Source organism: Schistocerca gregaria, chromosome 2, assembly GCF_023897955.1.
Source record: "Schistocerca gregaria isolate iqSchGreg1 chromosome 2, iqSchGreg1.2, whole genome shotgun sequence".
Lineage (NCBI taxonomy): Eukaryota > Metazoa > Arthropoda > Insecta > Orthoptera > Acrididae > Schistocerca > Schistocerca gregaria.
The window spans coordinates 399,962,388-399,979,916 of NC_064921.1; the positions used below are offsets into that span (position 1 = coordinate 399,962,388).

At 40.8% G+C, this 17,529-nt stretch overlaps 1 protein-coding gene across 1 annotated transcript in view; it reads left to right on the top strand.

The window, feature by feature from the left end:
- LOC126322302 (uncharacterized) overlaps positions 1-17,529 on the top strand; it is a 255,496-nt gene that overhangs the window by 64,670 nt on the left and 173,297 nt on the right. Inside the window, exons 6-8 of the mRNA XM_049994279.1 lie at positions 10,374-10,518; positions 14,904-14,991; positions 17,295-17,373. Coding sequence (XP_049850236.1) covers positions 10,374-10,518; positions 14,904-14,991; positions 17,295-17,373 — 312 coding nt within the window. The remainder of the gene's footprint in view (positions 1-10,373; positions 10,519-14,903; positions 14,992-17,294; positions 17,374-17,529) is intronic.

The window sequence follows — 17,529 nt, forward strand, 5'->3', positions numbered from 1 at the left end:
AGAGAAAAATTTCATAATAATTTGCCAAAAGAAGGATGTGTGCATTTATTCCTCAAACGACAGTCAGAAGATCTTTCTGTTCTCTTAAGCGAAAATATTAAACGAGCTCGTCCAGAACTTATCTGTAATATATAAAATTCATTATATCATTCCATATCACTTATTCGTAACAAAGGGCTACCTTAAAATGTGTAAAATGTCACCAAAATCAAATAAAAAGAATGTAGAATTTTTAAAAAAGGCAGTAACTGTCAGAGTACTGTAACTTTGGACAGAGATTTAAAAAACATGTGTGTCCGAAATCACCCCCTTTTATTTAACTGCCACAGATAAATATACCTACACAAACACTTTCTGGTTCTGGGATATTTTATTTGTTACACTTATACCCTATCACTTCCATAACAATCAATTTAATCTAACAATATATACGAATGTTACAATCAAAATAATGACAAAACCGTCCAAAATCATGCTGTTTGTCGGTATATTAAATGGATAGCAAATGGGGAAATGATGGTAGTGTATATATTACAGCAGACAAAAAGTTGGGGAAATTTTAAGTGTATATTACAAGGATAGCAAATGGGGAAACAGAGGTCGTGTATTTGTCACAGTAGACAAGAAACTCAAATCCATCGAGATAGAAATTGAAGCTGCATGTGGGACTTTTTGGGCAAGATTCGGTATCAGGGGTGGGCATAAAATGGTACTTGGATTCTTCTATTGCTCAACAGACTCATTTCCTGATGTTACCAAAAACTTTAGAGAAAACCTCAGTTCACTTGTACCTAAGTTTCCCCAATCATATTGTAATCATTGGCGGAGATTTTAATCATCCAACAGTTAATTGGAAAAACTTTTTTTGTTAGTGGTGGGCATGAAAAAACATCCTGTGAAATGTTACTTAATGTCTTCTCAGAAAACTACCTAGAAATGGCAACAAATAGACCTGACCTTTTTGAGGACGTCCACATTGAAACTCATTTCAGTGACCATGACATGGTTGTGCCAACAGTGATTACCAAAGCACAAAGGACAACTGAACTGAGCAGAAAGAGTTATATGTTTAGTAAACTAGATAAAAAGGCAGTAGTGTCATATCTCTATGAGGAACTTAAAACTTTCAGGACAGGGCAGGAGCATGCAGAGGAAATATGGTTCAAGTTAAAAAAAAAAGCTGACCATGCACTGATATGTCCCCAATAGAACAGTCCATAATGGGAGGGAACTCCATGGTATACAGTCACTGTAAAGAAACTTCTAAAGAAACAGTGATTACTGCATAGTATGTGCAAAATAAAGCATAGTGCTGTAGATAGATACTGTATGAAATGAATTTGGCTGTCAAAAGGGCTATGCACGATGCCTTCAATGACTATCATAGCAGAATACTGTCATATGATATTTCACAAAACCCAAAGTAATTGTGGTCATATGTGAAGGCTGGTCAGTGGCACCAAAGTTAGTGTCCAGTCCCTACCAAATGAGACATGAACTGAAATTGAGGGTAGCAAAGCAAAAGCTAAAATGCTTTACTCCATTTTCAAAGGTTCCTTTACAAAGAGAAACCCAAGCAAATTGCCCCAATTTAATCCTCGCAAAACTAAAATGATGAAGGAAATAAGTATTAATGTAAGTGGTAGTGAGAAACAGCTGAAATCGTTGAAATGGAACAAAGCTCCAGGCTCTGATGGAATTGCTGTCAGATTCTATACTGCCTTTGCAGCTGAGTTAGACCTTCTAACCATAATCTATTGTAGTCCCTCGAACAAAAAACCATGTCCAGTTCTTCAAAAAAGGCACAGGTCAGAAGGGTAATAGAAATGATCCACAAAACTGCAATCCAGTATTCCTGACATCAATTTGTTGCAGACTCTTAGAACATATTCTGAGCTCAAACATAATGAGGTATCTCGAACAGAATAACTCCTCATACCAACCAGAATGAATTGAGAAAACATTGATCATGTAAAACGCAACTTGCACTTTTCTCACATGACATAGTGGAAGCTTTGGATCAAGGCAACCAGATAGATGCAGTATTTCTTGATTCCTGAAAAGTATTTGACTCAATACCACACTTACACTTATTATCAAAAGTATGATCATATTGTGTATCAAGTGAAATTTGTGGCTGGATTGAGGACTTTCAGGTAGGCACACTTGTTACTGTGGATGGAGAGTCATTACCAGATGTAGTGTGACCCATGGAAGTGCATAGGAACCCTCGCTGTTCATGTTGTATGTTAATGACTTTGCAGACAATATCAATAGTGAAACTTCCTGGCAGATTAAAACTGTGTTTCGGGCAGAAACCCGAACTCGAGACCTTTGCTTTTCGCGGGCAAGTGCTCAGTTGTGGATAAAGCTGGTGGTTAACTTCAGTTTATTGGTAGAATACTGGCAAAGTACAATCAGCGTACAAAGAAGATTGCTTGCAAATCATTCGTGTGACTGGTTCTAGAATATTGCTCAAGTGTGTTGGATCTGTACCAGATCTTGTACTGGACTGCTGTTGAAACTGCTCGTCAATATTGTATAAAGTTTCTGTCTTCAGTTACTTATTTTAAAGTTTATTTGTGTTAATATTTGCTGTAAAAGTAACTTATTAGTGGATTTTCATTAATCTCAGTCTTTCTTCTTGTGTTATTGACTCACGTGGACTGTTATTCGTGAGTGTGCTTACGTCGTTCATCCACGCCTCGCGTCTAAGTAATGTGTTTACATTTTGCGGCGTGCAGTTGCAGCTGTAGCAGTTATAAAGCTAAGTACTGACAAAGTTGTTTGTGCACTGTTATACAGCTATTAAATTTTAGTTTTCAGTGTTTTTTCGTGCTGTTTGTGGTGAGATAAAGACTTAATAAACCCTTGGAAACATTCGCTCTCTGTGTTTTTAGTTTTCTATGCATTGAAATCGTTCAGTAAATTTTGTGTTTCAGTTTTCTTATCGTTTCTAGTGAAATATTTCAGTATAATTTTCAGACAGTGTTTTGGCTCCGTTGAGTGTTACAGTAGCCGCATGAATTTTTTTGTTTTAGCTAATAATTTTGTGAAGTTTTATTGGTATTTGTATTAGCTGTGATGTAGTAGTGTTAATGCAAGTAGTTGCTTTCTTAGTAGACAGAATTTTGAGACCGCATTGTTAATTCTATAAATAGTTCTACTGGTGTAACTGAACTTGGGTAATGTAGACGTATAGTTTTTTTCAGTAACTGTAAAATTCAACCATGAGTGAGAAGTGTGGGCTCTGTCGCAGGTTTGTGAGTAGTGGGTTACAGTGTGGGATTTGTTCAAAGTATTTTCATTGGGGGGAATGGAGTGGGAAGCCAATGGGCATTCTAGTGAGATTCTGGCCTGGGAATGCAGAATCTGTAGTAGAAACATGTTGATAGAAGAGCAGGAGCATATGACCTTATGCCCTTCAGGTGCAGTTACAATGCGCAGAGGAGGAACTAGATAGCTTGAGGAGGGTGAAGGGTGGTGGGGAATGGGAACGGGCAGTTGGCTAGAAGGCAGCTAGGAGGAGGTGCTATTCAGACAGTTACACTTTGCATATATGCAATAGATTTGACCAACTGTCAGAGTTGAGTGGAGAGGAGCCTCTTGTAGCTGTAGATGTAGAGAAGATGCAGCAGCCCTTAGCGGTTACAAGGCCTAGGTCATTTGCAAAGTCTAACAGAAAGAAGGTTCTGCTGCTAGGTAGTTCGCATGGTAGAGGTGTGGGCGAGAAGTTGCAGGAAGTGTTGGGGAGTGAGTACCAGGATGCCAGCATTGTGAAGTCTAGTGCCGGGTTGGCTCAAGTGACTGACAGCATACGGGAGTTATGTAGGAATTTTACAGAGGAGGAACAGGCAGTGATAGTGGGTGGAGCAGAGAACGGGCTTTATAGGGATGGGGAATATGATGTAGGTGTTGACCTAGTAAAGATAGCAACTCAACCTGGTGGCACTAATATGCATGTTGTGCAACTGTTTCAGCATCATGATCGGCCTCATCTTAATGCGGCTGTTAGGCGCGTTAACATGGGGCTGAAGGGGGTGCTGATGGCAGAGGGCATGGGTCATATTTCAGTGGTGCCAGTTGGGTCTATCAGTAGATTGTGTTTCACTAGGTGTGGCCTGCACCTCAGTAGGTATGGGAAGGGGAGGCTGGCAAAGCTTATAGGTGACAGTGCACAGGGTAGTGGTGTGATCACTCATGGAAAAAATCCTGTAGTAGTTGGTGTTGGAGCTGCACCCTTTTTAGAATGACATCAGCTGTTAGGTATACCTGCTTAAAGGAAGTTCCTCTAACTAAGGGCTCACCTTCACAGTGTGTAATGTTACTAAGCAGAGAAGGAATCAGCATATTTCATCAAAATATAAGAGGTATTAGAGAGAAAGTTGGTGAACTGCTTATCGATGGTGACTCTGAAATTATTGTTATATCGGAGCAGCACGTAAATAATTTGACAATTCAGAGGCTTCCCTTACCAGGATACATATCAGTTGGCTGTTTTTCAAGGAGTTCCTTGCTGGGTGGGGGAGTGGCTATGTATATAAAAAAAAACAGTATTCCATTTGAGTCCATAGATGTAACATGGCGCTGCACTGAACAGATATGTGAATGTTGCTATGGGGCAGTTGACTTCAGTTTCACTAAACTTCTAATTGTTATTGTTTATGGGTTCCGTAACTCTGACTTCAGAACATTTCTGCTCAATCTAGGAGGTACCAGAAATTAGTTCTGTGTGGTGACTTCAATATAAATTTTATTTATGGTGGTGCAAGAAAAAGGATGTTGGTAGATCTCCTGAATTCATACAATCTCATGCAGACTGTGTTTTTTCCAACTAGGGCGCAGGGGAACAGTAGCACAGCCATAGACAATATTTTTATTCGTCATTACTAGATGGGCATTCTGTTAATAAAAGGGTAAATGGCCTTTCAGACCATGATGCACAAATTGTAACACTAAAAGGCTTTTGTATTAAAACAAATGTCATATGTAATTATAAACTATATAGGAAAGTTAATCCATCGGCAATAGAGAGTTTTTTAAACATTGTCAAGGAACAAGAGTGGCAGGGCGTTTATAGTGCCGATAACGTAGATGATAAATATAATGCTTTCCTTAACACATTTCTCATGCTCTTTGAGAGTTGCTTTCCAGTAGAATGCTCTAAATGGGGTACTAGCAGTAATAGGGAGCTCGGGTGGCTCACTAGTGAGATAAGAATATTATGTAGAATAAAGCGAGAATTATAACAAAATGTTAGAAGTAGTCACAATCAGGCTACAGTAGCCCATTACAAATGGTGTTGTGGTTGCGGTTGCGGTTGTGGTTGTGGTTGTGGTTGTGGTCGTCACTCCAGAGACTGGTTTGATGCAGCTCTCCATGCTACTCTACCCTGTGCAAGCTTCTTCATCTCGCAGTACCTACTGCCTTCTGAATTTGTTTACTGTATTCATCTCTTGGTCTCCCTCTATGATTTTACCCTCCAATACCAGTGATCCCTTGATGTCTCAGAATGTCTTACCAACCGATCCCTTCTTTTAGTCAAGTTGTGCCATACATTTCTTTTCCCCCCAATTCTATTCAATTGTATGGTGCTTAAAAATGTTATCATGAAGGCAAAGAGTATGTGGTATACAAATAGAATAGCTAATTCAAAGGATAAAATTAAAATGATATGGGCAGTTGTGAAGGAAGTGTCTGGTCAGCAGCACAAGGTCGACAATATAAAGTCAGTTCATAGTAAAAATATTTGTCACTGATAAAGCAGATATATGTACAGTATTTAACAATCATTTTCTGAGCATTGCTGGTGAATTAAATAAAAATTTAGTTTCTACAGGGAATCATATAACTTTCTTGTAAAATGCCTTTCTGAGAGTGATGTCTGAAATACTCCTCTGTGATGCAGACAAGGGGGAGGTGGAATCAATAATTAAATCACTGAAGACTAAGGATTCTCGTAGTTGTGGTGGAGTACCTAGCAGATTATTAAAGTACTGTGCTGCACATGTTAGTCCCATATTTAGCCATATTTGTAATTTTTCCTTTAGGAATGATCAGTTTCCTGAACAATTAAAATACTCAGTAGTAAAGCCGCTTTATAAAAAGGGAGAAAGGGATAATGTAAACAATTTTAGACCTGTTTCTATGCCATCAGTGTTTGCTAAAGTTATTGAAAAGGCTGTGTATGCAAGGATAATTGACCATTTTGTATCACACGATTTGCTATCAAATGTACAGTTTGTCTTTAGAAGTCATTTAACAACTGAAAATGCTATATTCTCTTTTCTCTGTGACTTACTGGATGGGTTAAACAAAAGGTTTCAAACACTAGGCATAATTTTTGATTTATCTAAGGTGTTGCGTTGATCACAAAATATTGCTCCAGAAGCTGGACTATTGTGGACTACGGGGGAGTAGCTCACAATTGGTTCATCTCTCACTTTAGCAACAGACAGCAAAATGTCATTACTCACAATGGCTGGGATGTGGGGTCCGAGTGGGGACAGTGACGTGGCGGTGAACCCCATGGATCAGTGTTGGTGCCACTCCTGTTTCTTATTTATATAAATGATATGCCCTCTAGTATTATAAGTAACTCTAAAATATTTATTTTTGCTGATGACACTAGCTTGGTAGTGGAGGATGTTGTATGCAACATTGGCTAAGTTTCAAATAGTGCAGTTCATGACCTAAGTTTATCGCTTGTAGAAAATAAACTAATGCTAAATCACAGTAAGACTGTTTTTACAGTTTCTAACTCACAATTCAACAAAACTTGATGTTTTAATTTTGCTGAATAGGCATAAGATTAGTGAAACTGAACAGTTCAAATTTCTAGGTGTTCACATAGATAGTAATCTGTTGTGGGAAGCCCACATTCAGGATCTAGTTCAAAGACTTAATATTGCCATTTTTACAATATGAACGGTATCTGAAGTGAGTGATCGTTCGACACGGAAATTAGTCTACTTTGCTTATTTTCATTCGCTATTGTCATATGGAATTATATTTTGGGGTAACTCTTCCTATTGGAAAAGGATATTTTTGGCTCAGAAATAGACGGTTCGGACAGTAAGTTGTGTAAGCACATGAACGTCTTGTCGACCCCTGTCCACGAGTCTGGGTAATATTTCTTACTTTTATTTCTTGTTAACAGTATTAGCTTATTCCCAAGAATAAGCAGCTTTCACTCAGTTAATACTCGGCAGAAATCAAACCTGCATTTGGATTGGACTTCCTTAACTCTTGTGCAAAAAGGTGTGCAGTATACTGCTGCATCCATTTTCAATAAGCTCCCACTCGAATTAAAAAAATCTTAGCAGTAATCCATGTGCTTTCAAATCGAAACTGAAGGTTTTCCTCCTGGGTCACTCCTTCTATTCTGTCGAGGAGTTCCTTGAAAAATTAATCTGGTTCTTGTTGTACTGTTGATTGCATTTACTTAAACTTATGGACTGACTTTTTTTGGGTTCATAAACATTTTATATTTATCTGTTATTACTTTTATGTTGTAATTTCATGTACTGACATGTTCCATGACCTTGGAGATTTGCTCCTCAATTTGGTCCTATGGAACTTTACGTGTAAATAAATAAATAAATAAATATACAAACAGCATTGATAGAGGGGATATTGAATGTATACAGAGAAGGCCAGCATGAATGCTCACTGGTTTGTTTAATCTATGGGGGAGTGTCACAGAGATACTGAAGGAACTGAATTGGAAGACTACTGAAGATAGACATAAACCATCCAGAGAAAATCTATTAACAAAATTTCAAGAACTAGCTTTAAATGATTACTGTAGGAAAACACTTTACATATAGCTCACGTCGGGATTGTGAGGATAAGATTAGAATAATTACTGCACACAAAGGCATTCAGTCATCATTCTCCCGTGCTCCATATGTGAATGAAACAGGAGGAAATGCTAATAACTGGTACAGTGGGACACCCCCTCTGCGATGCATCTCGTGGTGGCAAAGTATAGATGTAGATGTATTATCACAACTGTACATTAGCCTGCGTGCTGTAGATGGATCAGTATTCAAAGAGGGCACTAAACACGACAGAGGTCACTTACATAGCAACTGTCTCTGTGCATGAATCTACATGCCAAATTTTTGGATTAAAGTTAGCGATATGAGCTAACAATTTACAGTGCAAAACCCTCATCTGAAGATGGTTGAATGATTGTCAGCTAAAATATCTTGGCAAGAAGTCGTCATCCGGCTGCAATCCTCAAACTTCATGGAAAATTGAAGAGGTTTGGAGGAATCTCCTGCTTCAGGTTTAAGTGAAACAAATTGGAAGGAAATGGGGTGAAAAATATCGGACTGATCTACAACTCTCCTGTCAGGCAACTAAATTTTCAAAAAATGACATTGATGCTTGCAATTTTAGTGAAAGTGTAATCAAATTGTCCATGGAATTGAAAGAGACAAAGAACAGCATGTTCAAAGTATGTTTGCCCTAAGTATAATATTCGAAAGGCTACATAGGCTTCAAAGTTACTCAGGAAGTCAGAGTTTTCGTCTGTCAAAATCTGATTGTGATGGGTGATTTTAATACATGTTTGTTAACAACAAACTAAATAGCAAAGCTTTTCAGTCTAGAAATCTACTGGATCTGTTCATGAGAAATAACCAAATGGCAGGCAGCATGTGGTTCAATATAAGGGACAACTATGAGACAATTATTAGCATATGTTGTACAGGAAAGACCTCCAATAATCCACAACAAAAGAATCCCAAAAATTAAAAAAAAAATCATGACTTAGTGAACCAAGTGTAAAGGAAATAATTAGGGAAAATATCTCCAGGTTTTTCCCATGAGAGCTGCTACATACACTGAAGAGGATTGTGGGTACATCATAGGTAACTTCCTGGCAGATTAAAACTGTGTACCGAGCCGAGACTTGAACTCGGGACCTTTGCCTTTCGTGGGCAAGTGTTGTACCAACTGAGCTACCCAAGCACGACTCACGCCCCGTCCTCACAGCTTAACTTCTGCGAGTACCTCGTTTCCTACCTTACAAACTTTACAGAAGCTCTCCCGCGAAACTTGCAGAACTAGTACTCCTGAAAGAAAGGATATTGTGGAGACATGGCTTAGCCACAGCCTGCTAATTCTGCAAGTTTCGCCGGAGAGCTTCTGTAAAGTTTGGAAGGTAGGAAACGACGTACTGGCAGAAGTAAAGCTGTGAGGACAAGGTGTGAGTCGTGCTTAGTTCGAGTCTCGGCCCGGCACACAGTTTTAATCTGCCAGGAAGTTTCATATCAGCGCACACTCCTCTCCAGAGTGAAAATTTCATTCTGACATCATAGGTAGTTCACGAATGTAAATAATGTATGAAATGAAAAGGAACACTATGTTGGATATGAATATTAAAATAGTTGTCAGGGATAAGATTTGCACAAGAAAAATCTTGCACCCAACAAAAACACAGGTCTCTAAATGCAATAAAGGAGAAACTCTCAGTTTACAGACAGAAGAAATTAAGCAGACTATCGGTTGTAACTGAGAAGTATTGAGAATTCCCATGTACACCTATAAAATACTCAAAAAGGCACATTGAATTGTGGGTGGCTGACCACATAGGAATTAAACTAGCCAATATGGCAGCCAGGATTTTGCGATCACTGCTGTGACGCAGTGCGATATCCCCAGTGTGTAATGGTCCTGTTGTTGGGGCCCAGAATCCTGCCTCATACCTAAACATATGAAAAGGTGTCTTCCTCCAGCGTGCTGGTTCTGTGCAGCCAAGGAGAAATTAGTTTTCATTTTGGGGTTCTTTTAATATATTTTTGTAAATTTTGCTGTAACACAATAACACAATCTGATTTATTTTACATAATTGTTAACATCCACGCTGTGAATGACAGTGGGCACATGCATGCATGTGCGTGTTAGTGTTGCTCCATCTAGTATTTTCTATTGTTTAAAAGAATCTTAATTTAGATTAAAAGAAATTTAATTTGGATATTTGTTGGAAAGATAAAAATTTTCCTTTTAATAAAATATTGTACAAGAAACTGTTGGAAGTAATTTTCACATACAATCAAAAAAGAATAAAGCTGCCCGCCCCCTGAGTAAGTTTAAAACTCTGACAACCTCTAACATCTTGACTAATGACTTAAATGTATAAGAGTTCTGAACTATATTGTTTGCCATTCTTGTGATTTTTCGGTTCCCATATTCCACTGAGTTAAAACTGTTAAGGTCAGTCCATATTTATACTGTGAATGTGAGCCTGCCAGATTTCTTCATTTTCAACACAAATAGTTATAAATTTTTGAAAAGAGTGCATGTGCTTGTTCATCCATGTTGTTATTTATTTTGCTTAAATGCGCCTGTGGATTTTTTTTTAGATCAGCTGCAGGACAAATTGCTGGCAGATGAAAAGTCATGGAAAAGGATGTTTGGGGACTTTCCAACCAATGAATCACAAATTAAGAATGGATCAGATGCATCTGGATTTTCTGGTATTAGTGGAGATGCAGAAATAACAGTAGGGTGAGTTTCTTTGAAGTTGTGAGGATTTCTCATTAATTTTGTACTTTGTTTCCATAGTACACTATCTATGACAATGTTTTGCAGCAGTGCATACCATTAAGTTTTATATCATATTATTTTAACTGTTACAATAGTGCATTACCTGAAAAGGTAAGCATTGGCATGGGTTGTTCTCAAAACCCAATTTTAAAGTTCTTGGTCGCAGACTTAACATCAGGTTTATAAAGTTGAGCGATTCCACAAACAAAATAATGTTTATCTAACAATGGAAAATCCAGGATGGAATATTGACAATACTGTATTATGAAAAGCACAGTTTGCTACTCACCATATAGTGTACATGTTGAATCACCATCAGCTGTACCAGACTCAACCAAAGACCAATGTTTAACTCTGTCTGACTCAATTCACTCCTCCATCCAACATTGATCCACCCACACTGCCCTAAAATCACCCCCTGTTAACTTTCCAGGATTTCTTAACCTCTAATCTTGCCTCACCATCATTCCCCAAATTCCTCAAAATGCAAGCTAACCTTACATCAACCAACTAAAAACTGATCCCTAACTTATCATCATACCTGCTGACCTGCGACTCAACAGCTCCGCTATAAGGTTAGTACCAATCTGTCAAAATGACGTCTGTGTTACCTTTGAAGATTGGAAAGACTGGTTAGAATTTTCACCCAATGTTTAGATTAATATGGGAATTGACGATTGCAATAGATGACATAACTGTATTTATTATAAAAGAAATAAGAGAAATGGATTTGAGAATATTGGAAGACTCTGAGGTTACTTAGTAAATCCACCATCGACTCAAATGTTGCTTTAAATATCACATCATCACACTAGAGTGAAACAGCTGTACCGTTTATGCAGTGTGCCTGGTAATAGCAAAATTCCCATGAGAAAATTATAAAATTATGGGATAGAATGGCTGGTAAGTACTTAAATTAAGGAGGAGAAAATTTTTGCTGAAAGTTCACACATTGTGTGAGATGCCATAAACCACCCTAAACTTCTGAAACAATTAGTGCTGGGGAAGCAAGAGGATTAGGTTGTCTGTTGGTTGGGAGGGGGAAGGGGGGAGGGAGGATAAAAAGGAAGGGCAGGTCACTCAGATTCCAGGACGACAAGCACCTACTTGTAGGGAAGCCACTCTACACTGGTGCCTTTTACACTAGACCAGTTGCGAGTCTGTATGCAGCAGCTGCCAAACTACCACTGTCCTACCATCTTGACTTTCTCCTCAGCAAATATGCATGCCATTTGCCCGCCAAGCATGGCCACCCATCCTATGCCACCTTCTTCAGTGAGTCATTTGACCACTTGTATGGGGCAGGTCCCTCTTTTGTGTTACCTCCTGTAGTTCACTTTTGGCTCTTGCCCCAGCAGCTTGACTTCATGCAACTCACAACTTTCCCTTGGCTTTATGCAGCAGCCTGTGTTCACCTTTGCCTATATGACCTGGGAGGTCCGGGAAAATCCTGGGAATGTTTTCATCCAAGAGGAAACTGGGAAAATCTCGGGAATTTTTCATTGTTATAGTTTTCAGTTAGAACTTTATAATTCTGACTGGTGTGAACGAAAATAAAACTTAAGTTGCAAAGGAAATGCGCCATATACAACAAAAAAAACACAGTACTCATACATAGATCTGGCAACAGCAAAATGTTTCAAAGGCTTTAGGAAAACTACACAATGCTTAAGAACAACAAATGGCTTCCGATGAGCATGCTGTCACAACTGTTTACATTAGCTCCATTTGATCAGTTACGAGCAGGCTCTTGCGTGTGCGCAGTTGAGTCGCTTATGAGTAGTACCTTCACCCACTTCTGGCTACAGAAGTTTGGCTGTTAGCTGTATAAGCACGAAGCAGCCGGATGCTATGCAGAAAATTTTTACTACAGCGCCCAAGCTGCCAGATTCACACATCCACAACAGGCCTGGATCTAGGGGCGGGGGCAAAATGGGGTATCTGCCCCGGGTGGCAATTTCATAGGGGGATGGGGGGCAAATTCATATTCTGTGGAAAAAACCTTGTTTCACAAAGTGCCTAGCATCCAGCACAAGTAGGTCTATTGATTATTCATATGATTTTAAAACACATCCCTCTTGGTTTTTGAACACATTCTAAGTTGGTGGCCATGAATCATAAGCTAATTTTTGGACGTATGAGGTATGTGACGTCTGTGCCTGGGGAATCCCCGCCGCATCTGGAAATGCCAGTTGCTGTGTGTTTATGAGGCTGACTGGGTTTGCGAATGATCAGCGTTTCTATAATTACTAGCAAAAGCCAAAGATTCAGACTGCCAGAGTGGAAATAAGTGACTAATAGAAAGATTAGGTGTTACCTTCTTGGTGTATCCAAGAAAATGAAATTTTGGCAGAAAGTTTTTGGCACGACCGCTACACTAGTAAGGACCAATTTTACAGTCCTCGACTAGCAGGTGCTCAAGATCTATTCTGGGAGAAGTGTAGAAAATGCATTGTATGAACCACGTAATAATGCCTAACCGGAGAATAAATGTGGGATAACTAAACCGGTGATTGTGGCACGGTTAGTGAATTTAACCAACGAATAAATTTTGACATTTCTCAGGAATGGTTACAGAATTAGTGAGGACAAGATTGTTAGGATGAGGAAGTAGAAGAAATGGGGACATCAGACAAATTACTTAACAGTGATGATGCTCTTGACTGACTACATCACGTGTCTTATGCTCTGAATATTTGCTGTCATCGGCTTGCTAGATCACGTTACATGGGCCATGACTGGCTTACAAAACTGCATCACAATCTCGATTTCAGTACTTCAGAAAGTAACATGCGGTGTTTGGTCAAATTCGAATTTATACGTTCGTAATAAGAAAATATGCAGTATAGATGTCGCTGCACATCACAGACCCTTCGAAAAACGTGTTTTTTCCCCACAAGTTTCGTTTTGTAAAGTTCTATGAAATTCTACACCGGTGTATAGAAGCATAATGATTCGATGGATTGATAACTTTTACAGTTCCAGGGACAAGTATACTGTCACTTAACATGGAAAAAGTGTATTTTCAGCCAAGAGAAAGTGTATTTTTAACCGGGAAAAATCGGGCCATTTTTTTTTCCGTGTCCGCTTATACATCCTGGTCATGAGCTCTCACTACTTATTAGAACTGCTTTGAAACCTCACATTTCTGTGGAAAAATTTGACAGCTGATCATGTTCATGTGTGGGGACACTTTCCTTTGGGTTTCCTGTCCTATCAAATCTTCTCTTTCCAGCATTCCTTTACCGCCTATCCTCCCATCCTCTGTTCTCTCAGCATGCTCTCTCCCTCTCTCCCTCCCTCCCTCCCTCCCTCCCTCCCTCCCTCCCTCCCTCCCTCCCTCCCTCCCTCCCTCCCTCCCTCCCTCCCTCCCTCCCTCCCTCCCTCCCTCCCTCCCTCCCTCCCTCCCTCCCTCCCTCCCTCCCTCCCTCCCTCCCTCCCTCCCTCCCTCCCTCCCTCCCTCCCTCCCTCCCTCCCTCCCTCCCTCCCTCCCTCCCTCCCTCCCTCCCTCCCTCCCTCCCTCCCTCCCTCCCTCCCTCCCTCCCTCCCTCCCTCCCTCCCTCCCTCCCTCCCTCCCTCCCTCCCTCCCTCCCTCCCTCCCTCCCTCCCTCCCTCCCTCCCTCCCTCCCTCCCTCCCTCCCTCCCTCCCTCCCTCCCTCCCTCCCTCCCTCCCTCCCTCCCTCCCTCCCTCCCTCCCTCCCTCCCTCCCTCCCTCCCTCCCTCCCTCCCTCCCTCCCTCCCTCCCTCCCTCCCTCCCTCCCTCCCTCCCTCCCTCCCTCCCTCCCTCCCTCCCTCCCTCGCTCGCTCGCTCGCTCGCTCGCTCGCTCGCCTCGCTCGCTCGCTCGCTCGCTCGCTCGCTCCCCTCCCCTCCCCTCCCCTCCCCTCCCCTCCCCTCCCCTCCCCTCCCCTCCCCTCCCCTCCCCTCCCCTCCCCTCCCCTCCCCTCCCCTCCCCTCCCCTCCCCTCCCCTCCCCTCCCCTCCCCTCCCCTCCCCTCCCCTCCCCTCCCCTCCCCTCCCCTCCCCTCCCCTCCCCTCCCCTCCCCTCCCCTCCCCTCCCCTCCCCTCCCCTCCCCTCCCCTCCCCTCCCCTCCCCTCCCCTCCCCTCCCCTCCCCTCCCCTCCCCTCCCCTCCCCTCCCCTCCCCTCCCCTCCCCTCCCCTCCCCTCTCCCTCCCTCCCTCCCACCCCCCCTCGCTCCCTCGCTCCCTCGCTCCCTCCCCTCCCTCCCCTCCCTCCCCTCCCTCCCCTCCCTCACTCACTCACTGCACTGCACTGCACTGCACTGTATGTTACTTGTAGAAATTTCAATGTTAATCAAGATATAGGAAAATTTGTTGTCATCTTTCAGATCAAGTGTATTAGGGTGTGGTGCTGGAAGAAAGAAAATACCAGTTGATGAATTTTTCCACCTGAAAAATGATGATCTGAATAAGAGGGTAAGTTTTGTGGTTAATTCTCTCTACATTTCAGTATGTCTTTCATGATCATTGGTGAAGATCAAAATCCAAGTGTCAGTTACATCATTCATAATTTCTTTTAGTTTCCTTTTGGGTTTGAATTCATAGAGCAGTTAGGGAAACATTCCACATGGGGAAAATATATATATAAAATATGTAAAAAACACATATAAAAAACAAAGATGCTGTTAACTTATCAAATGAGAAAGCAATGGTATGTTGATAGAGACAATGAAAAACACACAAATACACACACAAGTTTCAAGCTTTTGCAACCCAAGGTTGCTTCATCAGGAAAGAGGGAAGGAGAGGGAAAGGCGAAAGGATGTGGGTTTTAAAGGAGAGGGTAAGGATTCATTCCAATCCCGGGAGCAGAAAGACTTACCTTAGGGGGGAAAAAAAGGATGGGTATACATTCGCGTGCACACGCACACACACATCCATCCGCACATATACAGACACAATGCAAAGAGGTTGGACAGAGATGTCAGTCGAGGCGGAAGTACACAGGCAAAGATGTTGTTGAATGACAGGTGAGGTACGAGGGGTAGCAACTTGAAATTAACGGAGGTTGTGGCTTGGGGGGTTATGGGAAGAGAGAACATATTGAAGGGCAAGTTCCCATCTCCGGAGTTCTGACAGGCTGTTGTCAGTGGGAAGTATCCAGATAACCAAGACAGTGTAACACTGTGCTAAGATGTGCTGGCCGTGCACCAAGTCATGTTGAGCCACAGAGTGATCCTCATTGCCAACAGACACTGTCTGCCTGTGTCTGTTCATGCGAATGAACAGTTTGTTGCTGGTCATTCCCACATAAAAGGCTTCGCAGTGTAGGCAGGTCAGTTGGTAAATCAGATGGGTGGTTTCACACGTGGCTCTGCTTTTGATCGTGTACACCTTCCAGAACTGGATTAGGTCATGGTGGGAGGGTGCATGGGACAGGTTTTACACCGGGAGGGGTTACAAGGCTAGGAGCCAGAGGGTAGGGAAGGTGGTTTGGGGATTTCATAGGGATGAACCAAGAGGTTAAGAGTTCTGCACCTAAAGAATTTGCTTTGCAGCATAGTGCAGGATAGAAAAGTTAAGTCTACAGTATATGTCTTTCCTATTTTTTCTTTTACCTTACTAGACACTAACACGTTTCATGGAAGATGAACTACAGAGGAAAATAGTATTGAAGAACGTGATAACATCTGTAAATTTAGCAGAGTAAAATACTTTTTTTAGTATTCTGAAAGCCTTCTCATTTCCTGTGTGTCTATTAATAAATTGGGTTTGTTGTGGAGCTGGGAATTGTATCGAAAATTTAATTATAAAATGGTAACTGCAGATGAGTTATAATTGGTGTGGTGCAGGCAACTGACAAATAAATGAAACTGAACACATTCTCATTATGTCTTATGACATAGATCTCAGAGTACCAGAATGTTCTCAAATACAGTGTTTTGTATAAAACTGTGGTGTCATATTAGTTAATCTTTGCTTAAAAGATATTAAAGCATATAAAAGAGAATGTAAGCTGGTTTTATCATTTTTTTTTTAAATATGAGAGATGTTGATGAAAGTATGCTCACAGATGTGATTAGAACCCAGTAGTTTATTTTATTTGTGGATCTGTCTTATGAAAAAATCTGTTGCGGATTTCTTGTTCAATAAGCTGATAATCCTATCATGCCAAAGACTGTGTTTTCTGATGCTATAGTCATAATGTATTTTAATGCTTACACCACCCTCAGGTGGAATTGCAACTCTTTTTTAGTGAACAGAGGCCTTCTATCTGATGATGGTGCAGATGTTGGGAAAAAAAATCGGAGCTTACGAACATATTACACTTAGATTAAAAATTGCAGTCTTTACAACTCAGAGTTAATTAGATATGAATGTGTTTTACTTCTTAATTCTTATGAAAAGCAGTGAACAATATGACCCAATGGTTAAAATGCATTGCTGATATTTGTGAAAAGGAGTGCTAAAATCCTCATCTAGTTGTTCTAATTTGGATGAAGGTTTTCCTAAACCATTGCAGCTGAATACTGATAGGAAAATTCTGTTACTGATCGTTTGCTCCCTCTCTCTTTATCTCGATGGTTGCAGGAGCTTAAGCTTTCACTATTTGAGGTGATACAGTTTTATCAACCATTTAAATCTTCTATTAATATCTCTATTGTTGTTGATTAACTTCTAGCTGACCGCACAGATGTTTAATTTTCCTTGAGTATCTTAACAAGTAATTCTTTTGTGACCGAAATTTTGTCAACTCACTAAAATGCAATTATTTTCAGCCGTTCTTTGGTATTGATGTCACAAGTCCTGATGGAAAACAGGTGCCTCAGCCTCTTATAGATAGTTCATCGCTCAAAGGTCAGTACTTTCATATTTTGTTTAGTAGTTTTTTGTACTAGATGAATTATACTGAAATTAGATGCTTAATGATTTAATGCTCCATTCCTGGTTTCATGGGACTCTGGTTGTACATGTGATTTTGCATCTCCTGTATGCCAACACAAATGTGATAGT